General features: G+C 44.9%; 1 protein-coding gene and 1 non-coding gene across 5 annotated transcripts in view; both read right to left on the bottom strand.

Annotated features, from left to right (window-relative positions):
- The window catches only part of trim55 (tripartite motif containing 55), a 43,641-nt gene extending 23,788 nt beyond the window's left edge, over positions 1-19,853 (bottom strand). For all 4 annotated transcript variants that reach the window (XM_033019813.1, XM_033019811.1, XM_033019814.1 and 1 more), the window contains exons 1-2: positions 19,550-19,853; positions 5,629-5,801 (exon numbers count right to left, since the gene is read on the bottom strand). In XM_033019813.1, coding sequence (XP_032875704.1) covers positions 5,629-5,801; positions 19,550-19,717 — 341 coding nt within the window. In that variant the 5' untranslated portion in view covers positions 19,718-19,853. The remainder of the gene's footprint in view (positions 1-5,628; positions 5,802-19,549) is intronic.
- Positions 19,854-21,981: 2,128 nt separating this feature from the next.
- On the bottom strand, positions 21,982-22,070 carry trnay-gua. Its single transcript is given in 2 exon segments — positions 21,982-22,017; positions 22,034-22,070. It is a non-coding gene; the product is annotated as a tRNA-Tyr (tRNA).
- Positions 22,071-27,217: the final 5,147 nt, after the last annotated feature.

Below are 27,217 nucleotides of genomic sequence, written 5' to 3'. Positions count from 1 at the left end.
TACGTGAGGTCTTCCATTTTGGTAGGAAGAATGAGGAAAGGCAACATCAAACAAAGGATGCTTTTCCGAAATGAGTCAGCACCTGTAGCATCTGAGCGAGCATAGGTCATTGAAAGTAGCAGGCCAGGATGAGATGGTAATGAATAAAGTCAACTCCGTTTTGGACTTTCACAAAGTTTCACAAAAAAACTTGCAAAGACATGAAGTGACCAAGGTCCCCTTTGTTGTTAACATTCATATCTAGAAGTGTGATTGGGTATGTGTGATTATTCACGTGTGTGTGTGCAGTGTGCATGCATCCAGTTCACTAGGAGTGACCTGGCAATATGGTTGTGTACATGTCATTGGGATGAGATAGGGTCTTCAGGAATCATTGGAACTTTTGTAGCTTAGGGCTTGAAGGTTAGGGGAGGTTGCCTCAGTAGGAAGGAAGTAAAAAGATTGAGTAGGCATATCCTGCACAAATTAGAATTTATGTTGGATTTACTCAAATTTGAATGTACATTATAACCAGCGCTGGGGTACTTTTGCACAAAATTAGATGCTGAGATCCAACAACAATTGTTATGCATATTTATATCACATTAGGTATGGACATCTGAGTTTCAGTTCAGTTCAATTTAGTTTATTGTCACGTGTACTGAGGTAGAATGAAAAGCTTTTGTTGCATGCCAATCCGCCAGCAGAAGACAATACATGATTACAATCGAGCCATTCACAGTGTACAGATACATGATAAGGGAATAACGTTTAGTGCAAGGTAAAGCCAGCAAAGTCCGATCAAGGATAATCCGAGGGTCCCCGATGTGGTAAGATGGTTCGGTTGCCTGATAACAGCTGTGAAGAAACTGTCCCTGAATCTGGAGGTGTGCATTTTCACACTTCTATACCTTTTGCCCGATGGGAGAGGGGAGCAGGAATGGGCAGGGAGCGACTAGTCCTTGATTATGCTGCTGGCCTTGACGAGCCAAGCATGAGGTATAAATGGAGTCAATGGAAGGGAGGCTGTTTTGTGTGATGGTCTGGGCTGCGTTTCAAGCCAGCTCAGCAACTCAAAGTTGGCTGTGATCATTAAAGCCAGAACTTACTGTTATTCCTGAAAAATTAATAAATTACATCCAACTGGTTCTTAGTAGAGAGAGTAGTGAATCTGCTATCAGGTGCAATGGCTGAATTGAGCGGTGAGACAGATGGCCAAGTTAACACCTTGGTTGGCATATATTTACATGTCATACACATTCGGCTGATGATCAATGCTAGCTGTAACATATGAAAGCAAATCCTAAATAAAACTAATAGCAAACTGACTATTTTTAGTGCATTTGTCACATGTTTGACTTGTCAATGTCATCTGAGCTTATGCCAATTTGTGGAACACATTTCTGAGGCAAGTTAGTTTTAAATAAACCCTGTTTACAATTCCATTACTCCAAGGAATTTGCTCGTGTTGGACTCTGCTGGTAAGAGTAGGAAGAGGAAGACTATTGTTTTGCCTGCTCCTCGAGCAGCTCAGTTCAAGAAATATAGGTAGACAATCAAACAACATATTCAGAAAGTATTTCTGCTCTCCAATATTGTATTCAACTTCAGTATAAAGGTTTATTTTAATCAAAGTTCCACCAGTAATGTCTGCAATCAAATTCATAATGGACTAAGTAACATTCGCACAAACACTTACCTTGGGAGCAACATATTTACAGCAAGATGTACAATATAAAAATCGCCAAAAAAAGTAGCAGATGCTGGAAATCTAAAATAAAAAGAGAAATTGCTGGAGACACTCAGCGGATTAGGGAGCCTCTGGAAAGAAAAACATTTAATGTTTCAGGTCTGAGACCTTTTGTGAGAACTGGGAAAAGAGAAAATAAATTAGTTTTCAGTAATAGAGTAGCTGAGGGAGGGATGTGTGGAACAAACGGAATATCTCTGATAAATTTGAGAGTGAATCTGGCAGCTAGCATCAGATTATGCTAGCTGTCTGCATGGCCGTCCAAAGGGGGGTTCGCTGGGTGCGACCGCACCCCCCTTTTTTTCCCTTAAGAAAAAAGTCAACCAAAAAAAAAATCAAAAAAAAAATCAATGTTTCCACTTTGGAAACAGGCAGTTCTCTGTTCTCTCGTCCCCGGGTGGGAGTGGCTGAATCTGAATCCACTCCATCCAGGTTTTTACCAGACTGGGACAGACGGCAACAGCTTCACACCATGTCCCAAAGCTTGTGTCCTGTCCTGCATCACCCAAGGCAGCAGAGACGTTATAGGAGAGGGCAAGCACCGTAACAAAGTAGCTCACGATGGTTTGGGTAACATTCAGGAATGTCTATGTGTGGCACATCATGAATATTACTGAAGAACGGTCTTGACCCGAACTATAATCTATACCTTTTCTCCAGAGATGCTGCCTGGCCCACTGAGTTACTCCAGCACTCTGTGACATGTCACCTATCCATGTTCTCCACAGATGCTGCCTGACTCATTGAGTTACTCCAGCACTCTGTGATATGTCACCTATCCATGTTCTCCACAGATGCTGCCTGACTCACTGAGTTACTCCAGCATGAAACGTCGCCTATTCATATTCTCCGCAGATGCTGCCTGACCCGCTGAGTTACTCCAGCACTTTGTGACTATTTTCCCTTCACCCATCTGCCCAAGCCCACTCTCCCCCTCCTTTCCTATGTTCCTTTCCACCCATAAACCTCTCTCTGCCTTTACATTTCACTCCTCTTTCAAATCTGCTCTACTTATCTACATGCATTTTTCTTCTTCACTTTTTAGTCATAGAATGATGCAGTGTGGAAACAGGCCCTTCAGCCCAACTTGCCCACACGGACCGACATGTCCCACCTAAACTAGTCCCACTCACACGCGTCTGGCCCATATCCATCTAAATCTGTCCTATCCCTGTACGTGTCCAAATGTCTCTTAAACATAAGGATAGTCCCAGTCTTAACTACCTCCTCTGGCAGCTCGTTACATACACCCAGCACCCTTTGCGTGAAAAAGCTACCTCAGATTCCTGTTAATTTCTGAAATATTGGTCATATATTTGGTGCAAAAATCTCCAAAGCAAGGCTCAGAATGCATCAGAGAGCATCTAAAACCCCTGAGCTTCCCTTAAGCGGGCCCTGGACCCCGGCATCGAGGGACTTCACGCTTCGCGCTCGTGATATGTGCAGCGCACACATTATTTCACATTAAGTTTTTTGTAATCCTGTCATGCCACCCCCCTTTTTGAAAAGCTTCGTACGGGCCTGTGTCTGTGTTATGTTTTGTTAATTGTAGGGCTGACTATATTGAGGCCAGACTGCACAATTTGAGGCCAGCACAGCAGTGAAGCTTATAAAGCTGCTGCCTCACCGCGCCTGCGACTAGGGTTCATTGCTGTCCGTGTGGAGCTAGTACATTTTCTTTACAACTGTGACTGTTCCCATCGTGTGCTCTCGTTTCCTCCCACATCCCAAGACATGAAGGTTGATAGGTTAATTGGCCTTTGTAAATTGCCCCAGGTATGCAGATGAGTGGTAGAACAAGCGGGGAAGTTGATGTGAGTGTGGGGACAATAAAGTAGGATTAATGTCATGCAAGTCGATGGTTGGTATGCACTTAGCAACTGAAACATAGAAACATAGAAAATAGGTGCAGGAGTAAGCCATTCGGCCCCTCGAGGCTGATCATCCAGAATCAGTACCCTGTTCCTGTTTTCTCACCATATCCCTTGATTCCGTTAGCCCTGAGCTATGCCGTATTTACAGTGCCCTCCATAGTGTTTGGGACAAAGACCCTTTATTTAATTATTTGTCTCTGTACTCCACAATTTGAGATTTGTATAGAAAAAAAATCACATGTGGTTAAAGTGCACATTGTCAGATTTTAATAAAGGCAATGTTTATACATTTTGGTTTCACCATGTAGAAATTACAGCAGAGATGATGAGCTAATCAATAAGTTATAAAGAAAGATAGATGGTTGAAATACTGAAAGCAAAGGGAAAGGCAACATGTGTTGTGGTGGTATCTGATTGGAGCTGTTTGAAATTCCAAACGATGTTTCATTGAAAGTGAAAGTTGGTGAGGTTGAAGGTGAAAAACAGGGGAACTGATTTTGTTCTGTGGGGGGAGGGGGGGGGGGGGGGGGTGTGTGAGAAGAGGGACAGGAAATAGACGAGACATGTTCAAGGTGTCTGTCCATTATGGTGGAAGGGAAACCACAGTTAAACAAGAAGGAAAATATTTCAGAGACACCTGGGTGGAATGTCTTACCATTGGAGCGAAAGCAATAGAGAATGAGGAACTGGGAGATTGGAATGGAATTCTTGAAAGAGGCAGGGTGGAAAGGAGTATAGCCGAGATAGCTGTAAAAATTGATGGGCTTGTAATGGATGCCAGCCTACCCCCAGAGGTACCGATGGAGATATCCAGAAAGAGTAGGACATTAATCAATCACAATCACAATGATACTTTATTAGCAAAGTATGTTTTGCAACATTCGAGGAATTTCATTTGCCAAGTCAGTCATAAAAATAAAAAGCAACGGAACACACAAAACACATTTTTACATAAACATCCACCACAGTGACTCCTCCACATTCCTCACTGTGATGGAAAGTGAAAAAAGGTCAATCTCTTCCCTTCTTTGCTCTCCCACGGTCGGGGGCTCGAGCCCTCCGTTGGTGGGACGACCTTGACTCCTGTAGCCGGCGGCGTTTAGGCCCTCCGCATCGGGGCGATCAGCTCCTGCATCAGGGGGATGCCAGCTCCCCCGCGCCGGCGATCAGACCCCGGGTCAGGGCTGGTCGAACCTCCGCGTCATTGGGGCTCCCGACTCGGCCTCTCCCGAGACTGCGAGCTCTTGATGGTAAAGTCTGCAGGCCGCGGTTGGAGCGATCCCAGGCAAGGGATCGACTCCGATGTTAAGTCCACACCCCACGGTGGGGCTCAAAGTCAGTCCGAGGAGGCCTCCAGCTCCATCGATGTTAAGCCGCAGAGCGACTGGAGATACGATCCGCATCTCCGGCCAGGCAGGACACTGAAAAATAGTTTCCCCCTCCCCCCACATAAAACAACCTGGAGAACATTTACACAAACTTTTAAAACATACAAAAAAAATGTTTTAAAGTCGAAAAAACTAGGAAAATCGTGCGGTGCCCCTGGTGGTTTAATGATGAGGTCCCAGCTGAAAGATGGCTGATGCCTCGGGTTCCATAATGGTGAACCAGGTAAGTTGATTCTCCCTATAACTAAAGCTGAAACAGTCCTTAACTCTATAAGTAAATTCTATCGGTGAGTGACATGCGCTTTAAATGCGCAATGTGATCTTGATGCAATTATGTCAAAACGTGCACAGCATGCTGCTTTTTGTTACGTCACAAGTCCAATGGTTTCTGTGCATAATCATGGTAAAATATCCCCAAGCACGTCAATGGGAGCATCTCCAACAACATCTTACAGCGAATCGTGCAAAATTAGGTGTCCAAAAGCCCGATTCAAGATTGAGAATTGGAGGAGGAAGGGAGAAGAGGAAAGGTGGAAGGTGAGATGGGTAAGAAGGGGAGAAGGGCAGTCATCTTATTTTCAACTTCAAGTATCTGTTCTTAATGCAGATTTGCTGGACATGAATACTGGAGAATTACCTGATTGACTCTTGCTTGTATAAGTCGATAATGTTTTCAACGAGTAGATTTCTTTGCAGGCCGTAAACCCCATGTCTGTCCAGAATCACTTCATGTCGACAAGAGGGGCAGCGGAATCGACCCCCTGATCCCACTGCAGAACTGCCACGGTTAGACCAGTATGGATTGGATGCCTGATTACAATTGAAAAGGCACAACTAGTTAATTATATGTAACTATTTTTTACTCTGTGCTTTTGAATTTGTACTTAATTTTTGTTAGATTTACTACAGTGGGAATACAAAATCAAAAATCTTTTGCTAGTGCTTTTTCTTATCACCAGATCCTTTGCAGCTTTAACACTGCAGTATGTTAATCTGAAATGCAATCAGAAAGTTGTTTGATGTTTCAAAGACCTTAATTTTACTGTAAGAATATGATGTTGGTTTTTACCCATCTTCCCTCTATACATCTGGGTGTCAGTAATGTTCTTCTATTGTTCAGACCAACGCACAAAACAAAACAAACATAGCAATAGCAGCTCCGAAATGGACTCCCTCAGTCTCTTCCTCTCTAAATCTTATATGTCTGGGAGTCAAATTTCATTTTCAATTGCTCCTATGAAACACTTCGTGATATTATAAAATGCAAAAGATACAGTATCCCCCACCCCCCCCCACCACGCAATCAGTCTGAATAAGGGTCCAACCCAAAATGTCACATCCAATTTCTCCAGACCCGCTGAGTTACTCCAGCATTTTGTGTCTAGTTATAAATAAAATAAAACCTTGCGCAGGGCATTGTGTGGAACTTTGGACCCATATCTCCTGCATGAACAAGAGGCCAGTTCCATTTGAACCATTATGCAGAAGCTGAAGGACCACATCTCAGCTTTCATTACATGACAAGCAGATCCCATGCAAAGCCTAAGCACTGCAGTGAAAGCTCTGAACTCATGTCTGCGGTATTAGCGTTCCAAGAAGTTGCCAGAGAATTCCAGCAATTTGTCCTCAACTGTAACATGGATCATTGACGCTCTGTCCCGAAGGAGGGGGAGATGCTCTGTGCACCTCATGTGTTGCCCTCTCTCACAATAATGACAATTGTAACAACACCTGCTCCTGCCAATTCCGCTTACTGACACGCATTAGGGGGCAGGAAAGGCGAAACTGAGCTCTGGGCCCTAGAGCCAAACTCAGACTTCTCTATTGCAAGATGGCAGTCTTTCCACAAACAAAGAAATGGCAGAACAGTTAAACGAGTACTTTGGTTCTGTCTTCACTACGGAAGACACAATCTCCCAGAAATACTAGGGGACCGAGGATCTAGTGGGAGGGAGGAACCAAAGGGAATCCACATTAGTCAGGAAATGGTATTAGGTAAACTTTTGGTACTGAAGGCAGATAAATCCCCAGGGCCTGATGGTCTGCATCCCAGAGTACTCAAGGAGGTGGCCCTAGAAATCGTGGATGCATTGGAGATCATTTTCCAATGTTCTCTCGACTCTGGATCAGTTCCTGTGGAATGGTGGGTAGCCAATGTTACTCTAGTTTTTAAGAAAGGAGGGAGAGAGAAAACGGGGAATTATAGACCAGTTAGCTTTACATCGGTAGTGGGGAAGATGCTTGAGTTAAAGATGTTATAACAGCGGATTTGGAAAGCAGTAACAGGATCGGCCAAAGTCAGCATGGATTTATGAAGGGGAAATCATGCTTGACTAATCTTTTAGAATTTTTTGAGGATGTAACAAGTAGAATGGACGAGGGAGAGCCAGTGGATGTGGTTTATCTGGAATTTCAAAAATCCTTTGGCGGTCCCACACAAGAGATTGGTGTGCAAAGTTAGAGCCCACGGTATTGGGGGTAGGGTATTAACATGGATGGAGAACTGGTTGCCAGACAGGAAGCAAAGAGTAGGAATTAACGGGTCCTTTTCAGAACAGCAATCAGTGACTAGTGGGGTGCCGCAAGGCTCGGTGCTGGGACCTCAGTTATTTACAACATATATTAACGATTTAGATGAGGGAATTAAATGTGACACCTCAAAATTTGCAGATGACACAAAGCTGGGTGGCAGTGTGAGCTGCGATGAGGATGCTATGAGGCTACAGGGTGACTAGGATAGGTTGGGTGAGTGGGCAGATGCAGTATAATGTGGATAAATGTGAGGTTATCCATTTTGGTGGTAAGAACAGGAAGGCAGATTATTATCTGAATTATGTCAAATTAGGAAAAGGGGAGGTGCAACGAGGCCTAGGTGTCTTTGTTCATCAGTCACTGAAATTAAGCATGCAGGTACAGCAGGCAGTGAAGAAAGCTAATGGCATGTTGGCCTTCCTTGCAAAAGGATTTGAGTTTCGGAGCAAGGAGGTCCTACCGGAGTTGTACAGGGCCCTGGTGAGATCGCACCAGGTGTATTGTGTGCAATTTTGTAAGTAGGTAAGTAAGTAAATTTTATTTATATAGCACGTTTACATCAACTCGCGTTGAAACCAAAGTGCTTTACATTGAAGAAATAATTAAGTTTCCGTACATCCATACAAAAATTTAAAAAAAAGAAAAATGACACAACATATTATAGAATTCAACATGAACGTCCCCCCCACAGCAGAATCAAAAATTTCCACTGTGGGGAAAGGCATCAGAAAGTTCAGTCCTCATCCTCTGTGATCACCCGAGGTCGGGGCCTATTTGTGGCCTCCGCAGCCACTCCGATGTTTTCAGGCCCTCTTGCCGGGAAGATGGAACTCCGGCATCGGGTGAACAGTCCTCAGCGGCTTGGAATGTCTGGAGCGGCCGCTTCCTCGCCGGAGACCGCGGCGCCCGAAGTCCTGGTTGGAGCTCCGACTCTGGCGATCTCGGATCCCATGCTCCGCGGTGTTTTAAATCCAGTGCTGCCCGCGGCTGGACGCTCCGCAGCCACAGCTACTCCGATGTTGGAGTCGGCAGTCACAGCTTACCGCACGGCGACCCGGGTAGGGCATCGCCCGCTCCGTGATGTTGTCCCAGCGCTGTGCCGCCGCCGAAGCTGAGGTTCCGGCCGGTCCCGACAGGAAACGCCACTCCAGTCACTCCATGTTTTCAATGGAGAGTTAGATTTAGCTCTTAGGGCTAAAGAAATCAAGGGATATGGGGAAAAAACTGGAACGGGGTATTGATTTTAGATGATCAGCCATGATCATATTGAATGGCGGTGCTGGCTCGAAGTGCTGAATGGCCTACTCCTGCACCTATTTTTCTATTTTCTATGTTTCCAACCCTGCTGCAGCTACTGTGGGAGCCCTGCCTTGAATGGCCAGGCCAGCCAAGGACAAATGGAAAACAAGTGGAATGAAGTGGGCCGATGGACTGATGTTATTATGATTTGCTCATGGTCGGATTGTATAGATATAGTTAAGGAGTAGGAAGTAACTGCAGATGCTGGTTTACACCGAAGATAGGCACAAAAAGCTGGCGTAACTCAGCGGGTCAGACAGCATCTTTTGAGAAAAGGAATAAGTGGCGTTTTGGGTCAAGACTATTTTTCAAACTGAGAGACGAGTTATGGAAAGGTACAAAGAAAAAATGAATGAAAGGTATGAAAATGACAATCTAAGCCAGGTAGACAAAAATGCTGGAGAAACTCAGCGGGTGAGGCAGCATCTATGGAGCAAAGGAATAGGTGACATTTCGGGTTGAGACCCTTCTTCAGATCGAAGCCAGCAACGATGATCAAAGAAAGCTGGAGCCACCCATGGTCCATTGTTGGCTGTGGAAAAGGTGATAACGTGTGGATACAAACAGTGAAACTAAGCAGGACGACAGTGAAACTAGCAGAATGACATGGGTGGGGGAGGGATGGAGAGAGAGGTAATGCAAGGGTTACTTGAAATTAGATAAATCAATATTCATATCCCTGGGATCCGGTGGTTCCAGTTCCTTGGTGTTAATATTACCAAAGTTCTGTCATGGACCAACTGCATTGATACACTGCCATGAAAGCGCACCAAATGCCTTTACTAAGGGAAGTTGGCATTCTCCAATGACCTAAAAACTTCTCCAGATCAACGTTAGAAAGCATGCTGTCAGGTTGCATCACAGCTTAGTTTGAGAACAGCTCGGCCCAAGACTGCAAGATGTTGCAGGGAGTTGTAAATGTAGCCCAGTCCACCACACATAACAGACTTCCCACCATCCACTCTATCTACACTTGATGCTACCTTGGAAGAGCAGCCAACATAATCAAAGACATGTCCTATCCGAGACAAAGAAGGTCATCCCTTCTTCTCCCTGCTCCCATCCGGAAGGAGGTACAGAGACATGACAGTGTGCACCACCAGACTTAGGAACACTTTCTTCCCCTCTATCATGCTTCTGGACAGCCCTTCCATAAGCTATGGCACTGTCTGATTCACCTCTACCCCATTGCAGACACCGGACTATGTCTATAAAACTGATCCACTACAATGCTGAGAACTATATTAGCACTCTGCATCTTGCACTTTGCTCTACCAATTGTACGTGAGTTTGACTTGATTGTAGTTACGTATAGTATTATCTGATCTGATGGATAAACACAAAGCTTTTTACTATACCTTGGTACTTGTGACAATAATAAACCTAATCAAGCACTCGAAACACCTAGGATAGAAGACTATGGGCTCTGTGCTGGAAGATGGAACTCATGTGGAAGGATACCCACTGGTCATTGGTTGTCGAGGGCACGTTCTGTTTCAATGCTGCATGATCTTTTGCCTCTGTGACAGAGAGGTCAGAGGTATAATGCAATGGATAATTCATCTAACAGGCAATTAGATGTGTAGGGTAATGCTTATGGATTGAATAGAAGTAGTCTGAAAAACAATTACCTTTCAATAAATGGTTTCCCCAAAGCAGAGGAGAACCACTCCATGAGCATATGTTATGCAATATACTAAATTGCAATACTTACTGGTAAGTTGCTGCTTCTCATAGAAGGTGTATGTTTCAGCTGATGTACAGTGGAAGGGAGGAAGTGAAATGGCAGGTGTTGTATCTCCTGCAGTTACACAGGTGGTGAGGCAAGAAGGTATTGTCGGAAACAACAGAGTGAAGCAGAGCATGGTCCCATCAGAATATTGAAAAAGGGAAGCACGATCTATCTGGTAATGGTGTCATGTTGGAGGCGCCAATTATGGAGGATAATCCTTTTAATGTGAAGGATTCTGATGCGAACAATAAGAGAAAGATGAGCTCTATGCTGAATCTGGATGGGAGAGGTGAGAGCAGAATATTTCCATCCAAGCATCATCTTCACTGGCAGGGCCAAAGTGTTTCTGGGAGAGTCACACTTACAAATATGGCAAGTTTAAAATTTGTGCACTTACATCACAATGAAACTCCTGCCAAATCAGTCACAACAGAGTCAAATTTTGCAGGTAGACTGCTGTTACTGTAAGAACCATTTGCTCTTAGTAAGTTTGGCATTTATAAAGGCAAACATGACAGACTCTAAATGCCAATTTTGTTCTAATTACTATTTTACCGCATGCATTCCTGTATCAGTTATAGATCCAGTCAAGAAACAGATATAACTGTGGTAAGTGTTATGCCCAATGCCCAATTCATTCTATGTAATCTCGAATAAAGCTTAACTTAACAAGTTAAAAAGATGGTTGGCTAAACAAGGAGACAAAGTCACCATTGAAATTCTCGGTCTTGAATTTTCTTGTTCTTCATGTCACTGTGGGCAGTGGGCAGGTGCTAGAGACCTGCACGGAAAGGTAGACGCTCCCACCCCCATGAGTCTCGGGCAGATGGGGTTCATCAGCCTGGGAAGGCAGTCCATCTAGGAGAGGGAACATTGTGATTTAAAACCTCCACTGCCTTGTGGCCATATCCAGTCATGGAAAAGGCTCCTGGAGTAAACCTCAAGAAAATCCGGAGTCGGAGCCCCTAAGGCAGTTCGTCGTTGTCTACAACCTCGCTCTGGCAGCTCCTGCAACGGCACTGGTGCCAAACTGTAATGGCCCTGCTGTTCCTTTGGATCGATCAGCGACATGGAGAGGGGGGACTTGCTGCATGGGTAACAGCCTGTCCTCCAAATGACATCACCTAGGCTTGCATCCGACCACACATCACCTGCAAACTAGGATGCATCACCCATGGTCAGTCATGACCGAGGGTGGCCCACTACTACATGTCACTGCATGCCCCCAGAAATTTGCAGTAGATTTGATATGGCAACACAGATCCAAGGATATTCTGTGGCACCGAGTAAAACAATGGTTATTTGATGAAGAATAAGTGTAGATAGACACATTATTTCTAAATATTGATGTGCATTGTTTATTTAGGAAAAAAAACACAATTCCATAAATGGCCTTTAAAACAGGAGGTGGAAAATAGGAATAAATGTGTAGCATAATTCTTGGTTATGCACAGTTCAAACTACAATTTTTGGGAAGGCTACGCTCCTTCAACATCTGCAGTAAGATGCTGCAGATGTTCTACCAATCGGTGGTAGCCAGTGCCATCTTCTTCGCTGCTGTGTGCTGGGGCAACAGGGCGAAGGCCACAGAAGCCAACAGGAATAACAAACTCATCAGGAAGGCTGGTTCTCTCCTGGGGGCAGAGTTGGATTCATGGGAGGTGGTCTTGGAGGAGAGGATTCTCCTCAAACTGCGGAGAATCTTTGACAATCAGCTCACACTCTCCATGAAAACACTAGTTAACCTGAGGAGCACCTTCAGCTACAGACTGGTTCCACCATGATGCAGTACAGAGCACCACAGGAGATCCTTTTTCACTGTGGCTTTCAAATTGTTCAACTCCTACCCCTTCTGTCGTGGGGTAGACTGACTCCCCTCTCCCCCCCCTCCCGAGCTCCCCATCCGTGGCACATCCAGAGCTCCCCATCCGTTGCACATCTTCAATCCTTTCCATTCATCACTTTCATTTCATGTTTTATGTCTTGTGTTTTATGACTGTTGGGAGATCAATTTCCCTCCTTTTATCGTATCGTATCATGTTGCATCATGATGGAAGGTTTAATAGTGCTGTTATGTGGCACTTACTCACCAACAGCCTGGCACAAGACCTCATAACAGCACAAACGGAAGTGTATGGCCTGAACATCAAGGCAGTGTTTGGCCACATGTGGCATCAGGGAGAGGTCTATAGAAATCAAGAGAAAACTACAACAGCTAGCTTCTTGGTAACAGAAGCCATTTGGAATGGCTGAAGGTCAATAAGCTCAGCCTGAAAACATTGCTGCAGGTGAGACTGGGCCAAATATCCCAGGCCCAACCATCTTCAGTCGGTTCTTCATTGACCTTCCCTTTACCATAATCTCACCACTGGGAATATTTGTTGATAGCAAAATACGTAGTTCTGTTATTCAGGTAATGAAGCAGTTTATGCCCATCTGCAGCAAGACCTGGATGACATTCAACACACAGCCATTTTAGCTGGCGTTGTCAGCCTGCACAGTAGTCAGGCAGGGTGAGACACATGGGACTGTATCTCTGCCAACCACCCACATGCAATGAGCTGCCAGAGAAATGCAAGTCAAACTGCAGGGAGTAGGTATGTGCAGCTGCAGATTCTTGTGCTGGCTCATGTTTTTTAAAAAAGGCTTTAAAACGCACTTCCAGTTTCAGAAACATCTTCTCATTTTGAAGCATGTTTATAGAAAGCAAATTACATAATTTTCTGTACATACTATCAAAGAAAAATGAGATACTGCTGCCAGCAACGACAAGGAGAGCTGCAGGTGAAACTCAATGGGTCAAGCAGCATCCATGGAGAAAAATGGTTTGTCAATGATTTGGCCCAGACCGTTCATCTAGACTTTGACTGGCAGATCTCCTGTTGTGCCACAAATTCCAGCATTTCTAGTCACTTGTACCTTTATACTACTGCCAGAAATTGCCTATAGGTAGTTTAGTTCCTATGAATGCTGCATAGAACAAATAAATGTTATGAAGGACATTAACATAAAAATGCTTTGAATAGAAATGGTTGCACGCAACGTAATTATATCAATATATTTAAATTCCGCTCCTTTGCAATTTAATCTCTGCTTTCATCCATTCATTTTAAATGATTTGACCTCTGCAATCAAATAATAGAGAGAGAAAACATAGAGGATGTTCAAGCATTTATTTGATTCTATTAAAGATTGTTACAAGGATTTCACCGATAATCCATTCCTAACCATATTGTTTATTGGCCAGACACAAAATGCTGGAGTAACTCAGCGGGACCGGCAGCATCTCTAGAGAGAAGGAATGGGTGACGCTTCGGGTCGAGGCCATTCTTCAGACTTGTCGGAAAGCAGGAGGAATCACAGAGGGGGAGCAGTGAGAGAGGATGTTGTTGAACTCTCATCGGAGAGAGGAGGAGAGCTTCTTCAAAATAGACATATCTGTTTATTGGCCAGTTACATGATCAGTTGGAACTAAGATGCTGGATGATATTAATTAAACCAAGCCTACACCTCCTACAGTAACATTACAGATGGTGTAAAGCATTCTATGAGTCCTTATAAATGGCTGGCAGATTTAGTTAAGACAATAGACGATAGGTACAGGAGTAGGCCATTCGGCCCTTCGAGCCAGCACACCATTCAATATGATCACGGCTGATCATCCACAATCAGTACCCCGTTCCTGCCTTCTCCCCATATCCCCTGACTCCGCTATCCTTAAGAGCCCTATCTAGCTCTCTCTTGAAAGTATCCAGAGAACCGGCCTCCACTGCCCTCAGAAGCAGATTCACAACTCTGTGTGAAAAAGAGCATGAGGAACTGCAAGCAAATAGATTTTCAATCACAGAACTGGATGCCCTGTTAAGCAAGTTAGGAAGCAGAAGCAAGAACAGTGGCGCAGCGGTAGAGTTGCTGCCTTACAGTGCCAGAGATCCAGGTTCAATCATGTCTACAGGTGCTTGACTGTACAGACTTTGTAAGTTCTTCCCGTGACCTGTGTGGGTTTACTCCGAGATCTTCGGTTTCCTCCCACACTCCAAAGACGTACAGGTTTGTAGGTTAATTGGCTTGGAATAAATGTAAATTATCCTTAGTGTGTGTAGGATAGTGTTAATGTGCAGGGATTGCTGGGAGGTGTGGACTCGGTGGGCCGAATGGCCTGTTTTCACATTGTATATCTGAACTGAACAAGGTCCTTTACCTAATGGGCAGGAAGAATGCGGAATCCAGATACCATCTCCCCAGAAAGCAAAGATGCACATGGGTTCTGCTGGTAGAATGGACATGGCATTTTTGATACAGTATACCCATCAATAGATGATAGATATGCTTGGTTTATTGACACATCTGCTGACAGTATGAAAGTTGTAGCCGGTTCCATTTATATTTTTGCCTATCCAACCTTCACACTGTGTCTAATGCACAAAGTATCAGCTGCTTTGGCTAAGTAAATAGAAGCCACTCAGTGTCTAAATGCCAAGTTTAATACTCAGTTTATGTGTACAATTAAGCCATACAAGGTTAAGCTACTCTTATGCAGGTTAATTTGGTAACCCCACAAGCTAGTGCAATAATAATTGTGGGTAGCAATGTTCGAAGGGCATTTGAGGGTTCCTGGCACATCAGCAATCCATCCTCTGAAAGGATCGTGAAGTACCAACCTGGGGAACTGGAAATGGCCCTGAGAAAAATATAAGTACTGAAGACCTTTCCACTGTCACTTCACGTGCTTTTGTCTGTCGGTCACTCAAGGACACAAGGTCTGATCGAAGTACAGGCCAGAGGTCTTTGAAGTAATCCTCCAAGGTCATTAACACTTAACAACCTGCTAACAGTCATGTGACAGCCATTGAGGAGCTTAACATAGAAGCACATCAAACTAAAGAGATGGTGAAACCTGGGTGACCTGTACTAAATGTCAGCACAGTTTCACATTGCCTTGATTGGATGTTTATCACAGTTGCAATGGGAGTCCAGTGAGCGACATATTATTCAGGACAGAAGATCCTAATAAAGGGAATAGCTGCATTAAAATTTCCCAATGATTTGCCTAATTTGAGATTTGACCCTTTTAAAACTCAGTATGTTAAGAATATAAGAAATAGAAGTTAGACTATGTCTTCTGCCTACAAACCTATTCAATAAGACCCCCCACTTCATGACAGAGCCCTGGAGAGTTTGTAGAACAGAGAGATTTGAGAGTGCAGGTGCATGGTTCCCAGAAAGTAGCCTGTCAGGTGGACAGTGTGGTGATGAATGCCTTTGGCACGCTTGCCTTCATTGGGAATGGTATTGAGTACAAACATTGAGACATCATGATGCAGCTGTACAAGTCGTGTTGGGACCACATTTGGAACACTATGTGAAGTTCTGGTCTCCCAGCTACAGGAAGGATATCTTTAAGTTGGAAATGATGCAGAAGAAATTCCCAGGATGTTATCTGGGCTTGTGTTATAGGTAGACATTGGATAGGCTGGGACTTTTTTTCTTTGCCGTGTAGGAGGCCGAGGGTTGACCATGTTGAGGTGTACAAGATCATGAAATGGATCAAGAAAGTGAATGGACACCATCTTTTTCTCCATGGTGGAGGTTTATAAAGCTAAAGGGCATGGCTTTAAGGGGAGAGGAAGGAGATTCAAGAGGTATCTAAGCAGAAACTTTTTCCACTAAGAGGGAAGTCTGCATCTGGATTGAGCTGCCAGTGGATGCAGTGGAAGCAGACACAATTAGAATGTTTAAAAGCCATTTAGAGCGATACAAGGATAGTTTAGGTTTAGAGTTGGGTTGCCAACTGTCCAGTATTAGCTGGGACATCCCGTTTTTGGGCTAAATTGGTATTTCCCGTACTGTACCACCCTTGTCCCATATTTGACTGCTACTACTCGGGTCGAGGGGACTGTCGGGTCGGAGCGCCGCGTCAGGCCCCGCCTCACCGTCCCGAAGTAGTGCAGCCTATGGAATGCAGCAGCCGTGCCTCGCCCGTGGCCCCGTCGGTCGGCAGCCCGGCCAGCTGACCTACCTTCGGAACTTCGCTTACCGCCGACACGACCACCCCTCCTACTCATGGTCAATCATTGGATCATGAGTTGGATGGGGTGCCGGACTTTGCGCGCGACGTTGAGCAGGCCAAATCTCCTCAGCCGGCCCGCCAGCTGGGCTTCGTGTGCAGTCCAGCACCCGGGCCAACTCATCATTCACCCAGCCACGGTCGAGTCAGTCAACAAATTGCCGTCGGGAATTTGTCCCATATTTTAACCTTTTGTCCCTTATTTGGGAGTGAGAAAGTTGACAACCCTAGTTTAGAGGGACATGGGCCTTATTGGCCTATAGGCCAGTATCCCATATTCATCAACATGGACAAGGTAGGCCGAACTGATCTCAATGTGTCTCCCAGCCCCACAGCAATGTAATTGACTCTTATAATGCCATCTGGAGTGGCATATGTTGTTCAGAGACAAGGGGGAAGGACCTGTCTCCAATCTGTATAGCTCCATGACCATGCTGTACCCTGTAGGTTGTGATCAGGCTGAGTCTTTATGCTGAGACATTCTTTGTTGCTGGGCTTCAGCACTTTATAAGTGAGCCCCCACAACAAAGAGGCCTGGATTACTTCCCCTTCCAAAGGTGGGGCTGAGGTCACCTTCCTATGTTTTATATTGTTCAGTCATTTTTTCAGGATGGCCACATTGGTGGCATTTATTGTCCTTGTCTCTGAACAACATAGGCTACTCCAGAGGGCATTTTAAGAGCCAATTTCATTGCTGTGTGGCTGGATTGATGAGTTCAGGTAAAGCTGAAATATTTCTTCCCCTCAGGGCATTTTTCATTCATTGTATTAATCATTTCTAAAATCATTTTAAAATTCCAGGCCTGAATGTAATTTCCACAGCTGCCACAATGGGATTTGAACACAGGATTTTAGATTTAGCCCAGGTCTCTGAGTAGCTAGTCCAGTAATCTAATCACCACAACTAAGTGGTGGCCAATGGTGACATTTGAATGCATGAGAGGTGGATACACTCTGGGGATTCACTTCTAACAGTGCCTGTGCTTCCCACCAATCTGTAGGGGGTCACTGAAAGATATATTTTCCAATGTAAATGTAAGGTTCGAGCCCTGACAAAACTTGGGGCTCGTGCAAGGTAACATAAGTAGGCAAATCTATGTGACTATATTAAAGATTTGCAAAACAATGTGAACAACAGCTTCCATCCATATACAATGATTATATAATTATGATATAAACCACGAGGCATTAAAGTTTGGAAGTTCCTTACCATAATCAGAATAATTCATTGAAACAGAACATTGCTCTGCACAAAAAAAGTGACCTCAGCCATCTAACTTGAAAGGCCTGGCTCTGATTTTGCCTCTGAAACAGCCCATCCTCATGGCCATATTATTAAACCAAATTGTACATAAAATTATAAAATAATATATTAAAAGAAACAACTGATGCCTTAGTGATAGGGTCACAGTCATACAGCATGGGAACAGAGCCTTCGTCCCAACTCATAACGCCAATCAAGATTCCCATCAAAACTAGTCTAATTTCCCCCCCGTTTTGCCCATATCCCTCTAAACCTTTGATGACCATGTACTTGTCCAGATGTATCTGCCTCAACAACCTCCTTTGGCAACTCCTTCCATTTATCCACTACCCTTTGTGTGAAAAATGTTTACATCGAGTTCAGTTTAAATCTTTTCCGTCTCACCTTAAACCTCTGCCCTCCTTGTTATTGATTCTCCTACCTCAGGGAAAAAGACTCTGCATTCACCCTATCCATTCCCTTCATCATTTTATACACATCTATTAGATCACACCAGCCTCCTGCATTCCAAGGGCTAACATCTTAGACTGCACAACCTCTCCCCACAGAGCCTCATATATTTATCTAAAGTCCTAAAGGAAGGTTTGAAGGAATGTCTTAAAAATAGAATAAATGAAGAGGCAAAGGGACTGAGGTAAGGACATCCAAACTTTAATGCCTCGGAGGCTGAAGCCAAGACCACTGTTGATGGAGCAACCTAAGGCATATGAAGGAATATAAATCTCCTGGGCAAGATCAGATATATCCGAGGACACTGTGTGAAGCTAGGAAGAAAATGCAGGTGCCCTGGCTGAGACATATGAATCATCATTAAACATGGGTGAGGTGCCAGAAGACTGGAGGGTGGCTAACGTGCTTCTAATTATGAAAGGCTGCAAGTAAAAGCCTGGGAACTATAGACCAGTGAGCCCAACATCTGTGGTAGACAACTTAGTGGAGAGGATTTTGAAAGATAAGATATAAAAGCATTTTGATAGACAAGGGCTGCTTGGAGATAGTTGGCATGGTTTTGTATGTGGACACAGGCAGGTGGGACTAGTGTAGATGGGGCATTTTGGTTGGCACAGGCAAGTTGGTCCAAAGGGCCTTTCCGTGCTCTATTACTCTATGACTAATCAAATTATGGAGCGTTTATATATCTGGAAGCTCAGATAGTGTTGAGACCTGAGAGGTTGGGAATAATTAGAGAACTGGTGAGAGATGGGACCATGGTGAGAATGAAAGACAGAAAGAGGATTTAAACACAAGCTCGAGTGAACTAAGAGCCAATGTAGCACAGCATTTGCAGGGGTAATTTTGAATAACAGGTTTTAGACAAACTTAATTTTGCGAAGGATGGAAAAATGGAGGTTAGCTAGGAGCAAGGTGGAATAATTATCTCTAGCCTTGAGAGGTTACCTTTCTCCACATTAATTTCATTTCCTTTAAAACATATTTTTATAAACCACATGCAAAAGTAAGCAATCTTACAAAGAATTTGTGGGGAAAAGTGCTGAGGATAACAGAGATTTTCACAGAACACCTCACTCACCTTAATCCTAGTTTGTACAATTGTGCCCTGTGATCTATAAACAAGTTCAAAATGGAAAATCTGAGGTTGCAAATTAGCTAATTTACTATATTCTCCTTTTAGTGGCTACATATCTTGAGAATCAGTAACTTACCTGGAACATGTCATTTGCACACTTCCGGCAGAGGTTATGCTGACATGGAAGAATAACAACTGGTTTGGAGAACAATTCTAAACAGATTGGGCAAATCAACTGCTTTTCCAGGTTGTCCATGGTTTGACGGTCATTGGACAAAAGATTATAATCCATGGATGTCGTCATGTTAGAAAACTTCAGGGATTAAGTCTAACTTGCAGTTACTTGCAAAAACTAAACCGCTATCAGCTTCTCTCCCTTTCGTCCTGAGGTTGTGACCTGATTGACGAGCACTTCTTGGTGTTTCTGCTTAGGCAATATTGTCTTTGATTGGGTTGGTGGGTTTGATGTTGTTTATAGCATCACAACGTCAGCTGTTGCCATGCTTACTTATTTTGATGTGTCCTTATATGAAACTAATGCTGCCTGCCAGAGCTGCTGCCTGCCTTCCCTCTGTCCCTCTAATCTGACACCTGTCAGCACTCTGATCCAAAACAGCTGTTTCTCTGAACACTGACATTGAAAAAGAAATGGTCATTAACTGGATTTAGTCAAAAACAACCTGAAGCAGAACAGTCAATAATAATTCCCCAAGTTCATGCCCCCCAAGACTGTGCTGAATTAAAATGCAAACTGGTTTTTATTAAAGTATATTAATGTCAGGACTATGACCACTGACAATCTTGACAGTCCTGCACGGACTCACTTGATCCTGAAATGCAGCCTGAGTTTTAAATAGCAGAGAGATACTATACACAACATGTCCTTATTGTACTGAATAAGCAACTATGCCATCATTTTCAATTTAACAGCAAAAAGGCAAAATGTCTCAGAATAATAACATTTTATACATTTGGCATAGATAGTGAATAAATATGCCAACTTGGAGTGTTTTAATTGCCTAATCTGCGATAAATCAAATGTAAATTCAAATTATAATTTAAAAAAAATTAATTATTATGTTTGTGAACTTTGCTGACTTGAACATTTAATCAATTATTATTCCTTGATTTTATTATGGCTATGGATGCACTTTCTCCTATTCAACTTTCTTTTTAAAGGGGTACCATATCCCTTCAATAGTACTGCCTGAACTTTGCACTTCACAGTCTAATAGTTCGATCATAGAATATACAACATTACTGCACAAAAACAAGCCCTTCGGCTCACCAAATCTGCTCTGACCATTATGTCAATCTAACTAAATCCTCTGATCTTGGGAACATGCTATACTCTGCCTGTTCAAATCAAAAGCAAATGGCAGCACATGTTCATCCCTGCGTATGGAGGGGAGAACTTAGTCCAAACGATGCTCAATTTGACTGACTAGCCTGAGATCTTGCAACAGCCATTTCCTGACACGCAGGGACCATCCACCATGTACAAAGCATAAACTAGGAAGTGTGAATGGATTACTCTCTATTGAATGAATGCAGTCGTAACAACTTTAAAGAAGAAGTCCGAACATAGACTCTGGCTGGTGAAAATCTAGCCCCTCCATACTGGAGAGCGCAGATGCTCCTCTAGTATCTTTGCTGGCGAGATGAGGGCTGGGAAGTCGGAGTTGATGTCCAATACAAACAGAAAACTGTTCCAAGATGATCCAGCCCACACATAATAATGCACACTAAACTAAGATTGGAGAGAAGGCCAGCATTGGGCATCTGATTTATTTGCAGATTCTGGTAAACATGAGGGGACGGGACCCAACGGCTCCCACTTGGTCTAGTTTCATTTAAAAGGTGATGTATGCCGAGCCCATGTGAACGCTGAAGAAGGGTCTCGACCCGAAACGTCACCCATTCTTTCTCTCCAGAAATGCTGCCTGTCCCGCTAAGTTACTCCAGCTTTCTGTGTGAACGGTTTGCCTCTGTACAAAGACCCTGAGCATTGCCCTTCGTTACCGCAGATAAACTGCTTAAAATTGGAAAAGTCCACGGGGACACAACGCGCTCTTCTCCAGGAACATAACGTGCACAACCCGCGTAAACATTGCACCAACACTGTGTGCACCCCCCTGACTGAGCAAACATTGCACCAACACTGTGTGCACCCCCCTGACTGAGCAAACATTAGTCTAACACTGTGTGCACCCGCTGTGTGAATACTACACCAACACTGTGTGCACCCCCTGAGCAAACATTGCACCAACACTGTGTTCACCCCCCTGACTGAGCAAACATTGCACCAACACTGTGTGCACCCCCTGAGCAAACATTGCACCAACACTGTGTTCACCCCCCTGACTGAGCAAACATTGCACCAACACTGTGTGCACCCGCTGTGTGAATACTACACCAACCTGGCGTGCCAGCGGACCTTGTGCGGCCCACGTAAAGGTAGGATCTTAATTCGGAAATATAAAATGGATAATGGAGTAAAAGTATTTCACCTGGGAGATTAAATGCAATTTGCCGATTAAAAAAAAGTACTGTTGAAAAAAAAAACAGTCCTTCGAGCCGGAATCGAACCAGCGACCTAAGGATTTCCAGAGCTTTGCCACTACAGTCCTCCGCTCTACCATCTGAGCTATCGAAGGAACATGTCCCCTGGCTCGCTCCCGCGCTTTAAGAACCGAGTCAGAGGCAGCGAACTGCGCCGTCTCTGGCCTGCGGTGGAAGTGCAGACACTGGTGGCCGAATGGAGGGCTAGACAGACAGATAGACACAAAAACTGCAGTAGAAGAAGAAGAAGACCATCAGAAAAAAGGGTCTTGACCCGAAATGTCACCCATTCCTTCTCTCCAGAGATGCCGCCTGTCCTGCTGAGTTACTCCAGCTTTTTGGGGTCTATCTTCGGTTTAAACCAACATCTGCAGTTCGTTTCTACACATAACTATTGCTGGGAACGGACTTTAACGTGCAGCTCGTTAATTGCTTTGTCCCACTCAGTTTTGGAGGCCTGAACATTTAAATGAGTGACCTTTTGTATTTGTGCTTTCTCTGTGGATCTGCGGTCATGGTATAAACGGGACCAAGGCCTTTATTAGTCTCTTTTGGGTCATTTTACCTGTTTCCCACTGAAGATAAAAATCTTAACATTTGTTTCCAAATTTTACATGAAACTTTAGAATAGATTCCCTGTATCTTAACGTGTTATCAAAGGCATAGCCCAGGCTACAATGGGGAATAAGACAGAAACAGGATTGATCTTCCCAAATACTGTTCAGTGGCATTAGTGAATCTTCTTTTTTTTAATTTCAAAATAGACTTTATTCCAGTAATAAATATATACAATACGTGAACTGTGCGAAAAATTCATCCGACATTTTCGGAGGCTATACAAATTGTTCAATACAGTTTATACATTTTTCAAATTCCATAAATCTGTCCCCCAACCGTGCCACTCATGTGGCCCACTGGCGTGGAACCCCTTCCCTTATTTTGACGGGCGTCCCCACCATACCGTGCCCCCCATGTCCAGCAGCGGAAGGACCCTAGACTGGTCCTCCCCCACCGAGCCTTGGCGTTGGCTGCACCAAGCTTCAGTGCGTCCCTCAGCATGTACTCCTGCAGTCTGCAGCAGGCCAGTCGGCAACATTCCCTGACGGACATCTCGCTCTGCTGGGTGGTGAACATCGCTCAGGCAGACCAAAGAGCGTCTTTCACCGAGTTGATGACCTTCCAGCAGCACTCGATGTCAGTCTCTGAATGTGTCCCTGGGAACAGTCCATAAATCACAGAGTCTTCTGTGACGCAGCTGTTCGGGATAAAGCGTTCCAGGGACCCTTGCATACTTCTCCAGACTCTTTTTGCAAATCCACACTCTGCAAAGAGGTGGGCAACCGTCTCCTCTCCATAGCAGGCGTCCCGAGGGCAGCGTGCGCTAGCAGTGAGGTTCCGACGGTGCAGGAAGGATCTGACTGGGAGGGCTCCCCTCACCGCGAGCCAAGCCAGGTCTTGGTGCTTGTTGTTGAGTTCTGGCGATGAGGCATTTTGCCAGACAAGCTGGGCAGTCTGCACTGGGAACCACGCCACCGGATCCATCGAGTCCTTTCCCTGACCAAAATCTTTGATCAAAAGATTCCTGCATAGAGGTCAGCTGGAACACGGGTCACGGGTCGTGTTCTTTGTCAGCACCTTATTGGATGAGAATATATACAGTAAGATTAGCAAGTTTACAGATGATACAAACGTGGGTGGTTTTGCAGATAGTGAAAATGATTGTGACAAAATTGCCAGTAGGATAACTAGGGTGGGGGAGGGAATAGGGAATCCAGGAGTTACTTGAAAGTAGATAAATACCGTGTAGGATACCGTGTAGGAAAAAGCTGTTGGTTTAAATCGAAGATAGACACAAATACTGGATGATACTGCAGCTAATATATAGGGAGGTTGCTCGGCAGTCGAGATCACGACCCGTGACCCGTACTGTTGCCACGCAACGCCAACTGGAGTACACACGGTGAACTGCAGGTAAGCATTTACTATGGCTGCCAGCACAGCGGGCCCTTCTTCTGTCCCAGCTTCCGAACTCCAAGTAGACTGGTTCTACACTCACGGCCGGGGGTGGGGGTTGGGGGGAGGAAGAGGTCGGGATGTTGGTGCAGCGCGGTCAGTGACTCTGGGTGGGCGGAGGGACCAGACTGTCCCCAACTCTGCTGCAGCTGTAGGGGATGCTGCCGGCTGGTCCGGGGGGGGGGGCGGGTGGGGGGTAGTCGGGGAGGATGGGACGTGGTCGGGTCGGGATGGGGGGTGGTTGGGCAGAGGGTGGTCGGGCGGGGGGTCGGGGTGCCGGTACAGCGCGGTCAGTGACTCTGAGTGGGCCGAGGGCCCAGACTGTCCCCAACTCTGCTGCAGCTGACGGGGACGTTGCCGGGTTTTTGTCCTCGTGTGGGCGCTGCCAACCCACAGCCCGTGACAGTGCGGCCCACAGGGGAAACGGGGCAGAGGGCGGCCGTGGCCGGACAGCGCTGATCCCGGGGAGAGAGTGGGGGCTGTCCCGAGGGATGCGCTCTGTTATGTATTGGTGCTGGAAACTGACTTAAATAAGACTCGGAACACACAGGTACTTAACATGCTTCTTGTGTTGAAATCACCATCTTGAGTCTCTCTGCGCATGCGTACAATTCCGCAAGACATTCCAATGTGCTAACGATATTCACATACGCAACACTCCTCCCCCTTTAACTTGGAGGCAGGTAACACAATTTCACCTTGACGGTATATGATCTTTTACACAAATATAATTGAATAATACACATTTTTCCAAGTCTTATTATTAAAGTCATCTTACAGTAATAATCATGCATAAAGTAAACTTGGCACATGATTTTTACATTCCACCCATCTTCCTTAAACGTGGTGTGGCAAACCAAATAAATGACACATTGCTTTATGTGTTTTCATTTATAAAGAACAAAATCCTCAAATCTTTTAGGTGTTCTTTTAGTTCTATTAGACATGCGTCTATGAGATTTGGCATGTGATCTGAGATATCAGGCTCTGGTTGTGATGTTGTGTTATCACTAGGGGCCAGAGGTTCGTCACTCTCTGAAGTTCCTTCAGACCCTACACCTGCGGTTGGAGTAGGCAGAACTATCATTGGCTCTTTGCTTGGTTGAACCACTTCTCTTTGCTGGAAGTTGGTGTGCTGGTCACCTTTTGGCAAGTATGCTCTCATTTGATATATATGACGACGCACAACTCTTCCCTCACTCAACTTTACTTTGTACATGACTTCACTAATTACTTCTGCTATCATTACGTAAAGCCAAGTAGGACCTGATGTGAAGTTCTTGACCATTACATGATCATTCATCTCAAAGACTCGTTCCTTGCTTCCTCGATCTGCTGCCTTTTTCATTGAAGCTTGCTTCCTTCGTACAGATTTGCTTAGATCGGGTCGCAGACTGTCAAATTTAGTGCGGATCTTTCGTCTGAACATCAGTTCACTGGGTGACTTTCCATTCGTTTCTTGGGATGTGACTCTGTACATCAACAAGAACTTCTGGAGCTTTAGTTCCAGGTCTGATCCTTTCCCTTTCTTTACACCTGCTTTCACCGTTCACACTTTCGGCTAGTCCGTTGCTGGACGGGTGTATGGGTGATGTTTGAATGTGGCAGATGTTGCTGCTGAGCAACCTGGCAAATTCCACAGACACAAACTGCGTACCGTTGTCTGTGACCACCATTTTCGGTAACCCATGAGTTGCAAGCAACTGCCTCAGGGCAATTACTGTTGCTGCTGTTGTTGCGTGTCTCACCCGAATGGCTTCAATCCATTTGCTGTGAGCATCGACCACAATCAGCAAATTCTCCTCATCGAGGCTGGCATAGTCACAGTGAATCCTACTCCACGGTCTCTCAGGTAACTCCCATGGATGGATTTGTCTGTAACAGGACTATGTTGACAGCTTGGACAACTTCTCACTTGTTGTTCCAACTCGTTGTTGATTCCTGGCCACCAGACGTATGATCTTGCCAATGCCTTCATTTTCACAATGCCAGGGTGCGTGCTATGAAGTTCGTCAAGGATTCTAGTCCTCATCTCCCGATTATCTGGGATGACCACTCGTGCTCCCCACAGGATTATGTCATCCTCAACTGACAGCTCTTCTTTCTTGCTGGCAAAGGGCTTTACTTCTTCTGGAAGATTCCTTGCACTTGGCCATCCTTCCATGATGTGGTTCTTCACCTTTGAAAGAACTCTGTCCTTCTTGGTAGCTCTCTTCACTTCCTGTGCATCAACAGGGCGTGTGTCCAGATCGGTGAGCAAGTTGATGCGTGCCGCTGGTGCTTCATCAAGCTCCGCGAGCTCAGGGTGATTCCATGAAGAGTCCTCTTCATGGATCGGCAAGCGCGACAACGCATCTGCATTCCGGTGTTTCTTGCCTTCCCGATGGACAATCCTATAACTGTAGACAGACAGGATCATAAGCCATCTTGCTACTCGAGCAGAGGCCATTGGGCCGGCAGGCTTGTGGTCTCCAAATAGTCCCATCAGAGGTTGTGATCAGTCACAATGGTGAAAGACCTCCCATGTAACTGCTTGCGGAACTTCTTCAGTCCGAAGATTATGGATAAACCCTCCTTTTCATATTGTGCATAGTTCACTTCGCTGGGCTTGAGAGTACGTGAGGCAAATTCTATCGGCTGTTCTTGTCCATCTGAATCCACATGGCTTATCACAGCACCCAAGCCATAGGGGCTTGCATCCGTTTGGAGCAGGATTGTTTTGGCTGGATCGTAATGCGTCAGCACACTATCACTCTGCAGAAGACGCTTGGATCTCTGGAATGCCTGCTCTTGTTCCTTTCCCCATTTGCTTTTGGATCAGGCTCGCTGCTTCTCCTCCCACTCTTTGAATCTGCTGATCTGTACTCATCCTTCAGAATTAGAGTCAACAGTGCAATCTCCTTTGACAGGTTGGGTATAAACTTCCTGTAATACCCAAGTAAGCACCAGGTATGCCTGGAGTTGGCTTTGGTTCACAGGCCACTTTGCTTCCCTCACCGAATCAACTTTGACTTGAAGCGGACGAAGACCATTCTTGCTCAGTCGATATCCGAAATAGTCGACTGACTCTTGCAACAGTGCACACTTCTCCTTCAGACGTAACCCACTGGTTTCTAGTATTGACAGGATTGCTTCCAGGTTCCTGAGGTGCTCTTCGTCAGTCTTTCTGCTGATGATGATATCATCAAGATACGGCTTGCACATGGGAATATCTGCTAGCAGGCTCTCC

Source organism: Amblyraja radiata, chromosome 4 (assembly GCF_010909765.2).
Source record: "Amblyraja radiata isolate CabotCenter1 chromosome 4, sAmbRad1.1.pri, whole genome shotgun sequence".
In the NCBI taxonomy this organism is placed as follows: domain Eukaryota; kingdom Metazoa; phylum Chordata; class Chondrichthyes; order Rajiformes; family Rajidae; genus Amblyraja; species Amblyraja radiata.
The sequence above is the reverse complement of the archived record's forward strand: the minus strand, read 5'-3'. Positions and strand labels throughout refer to the sequence as shown.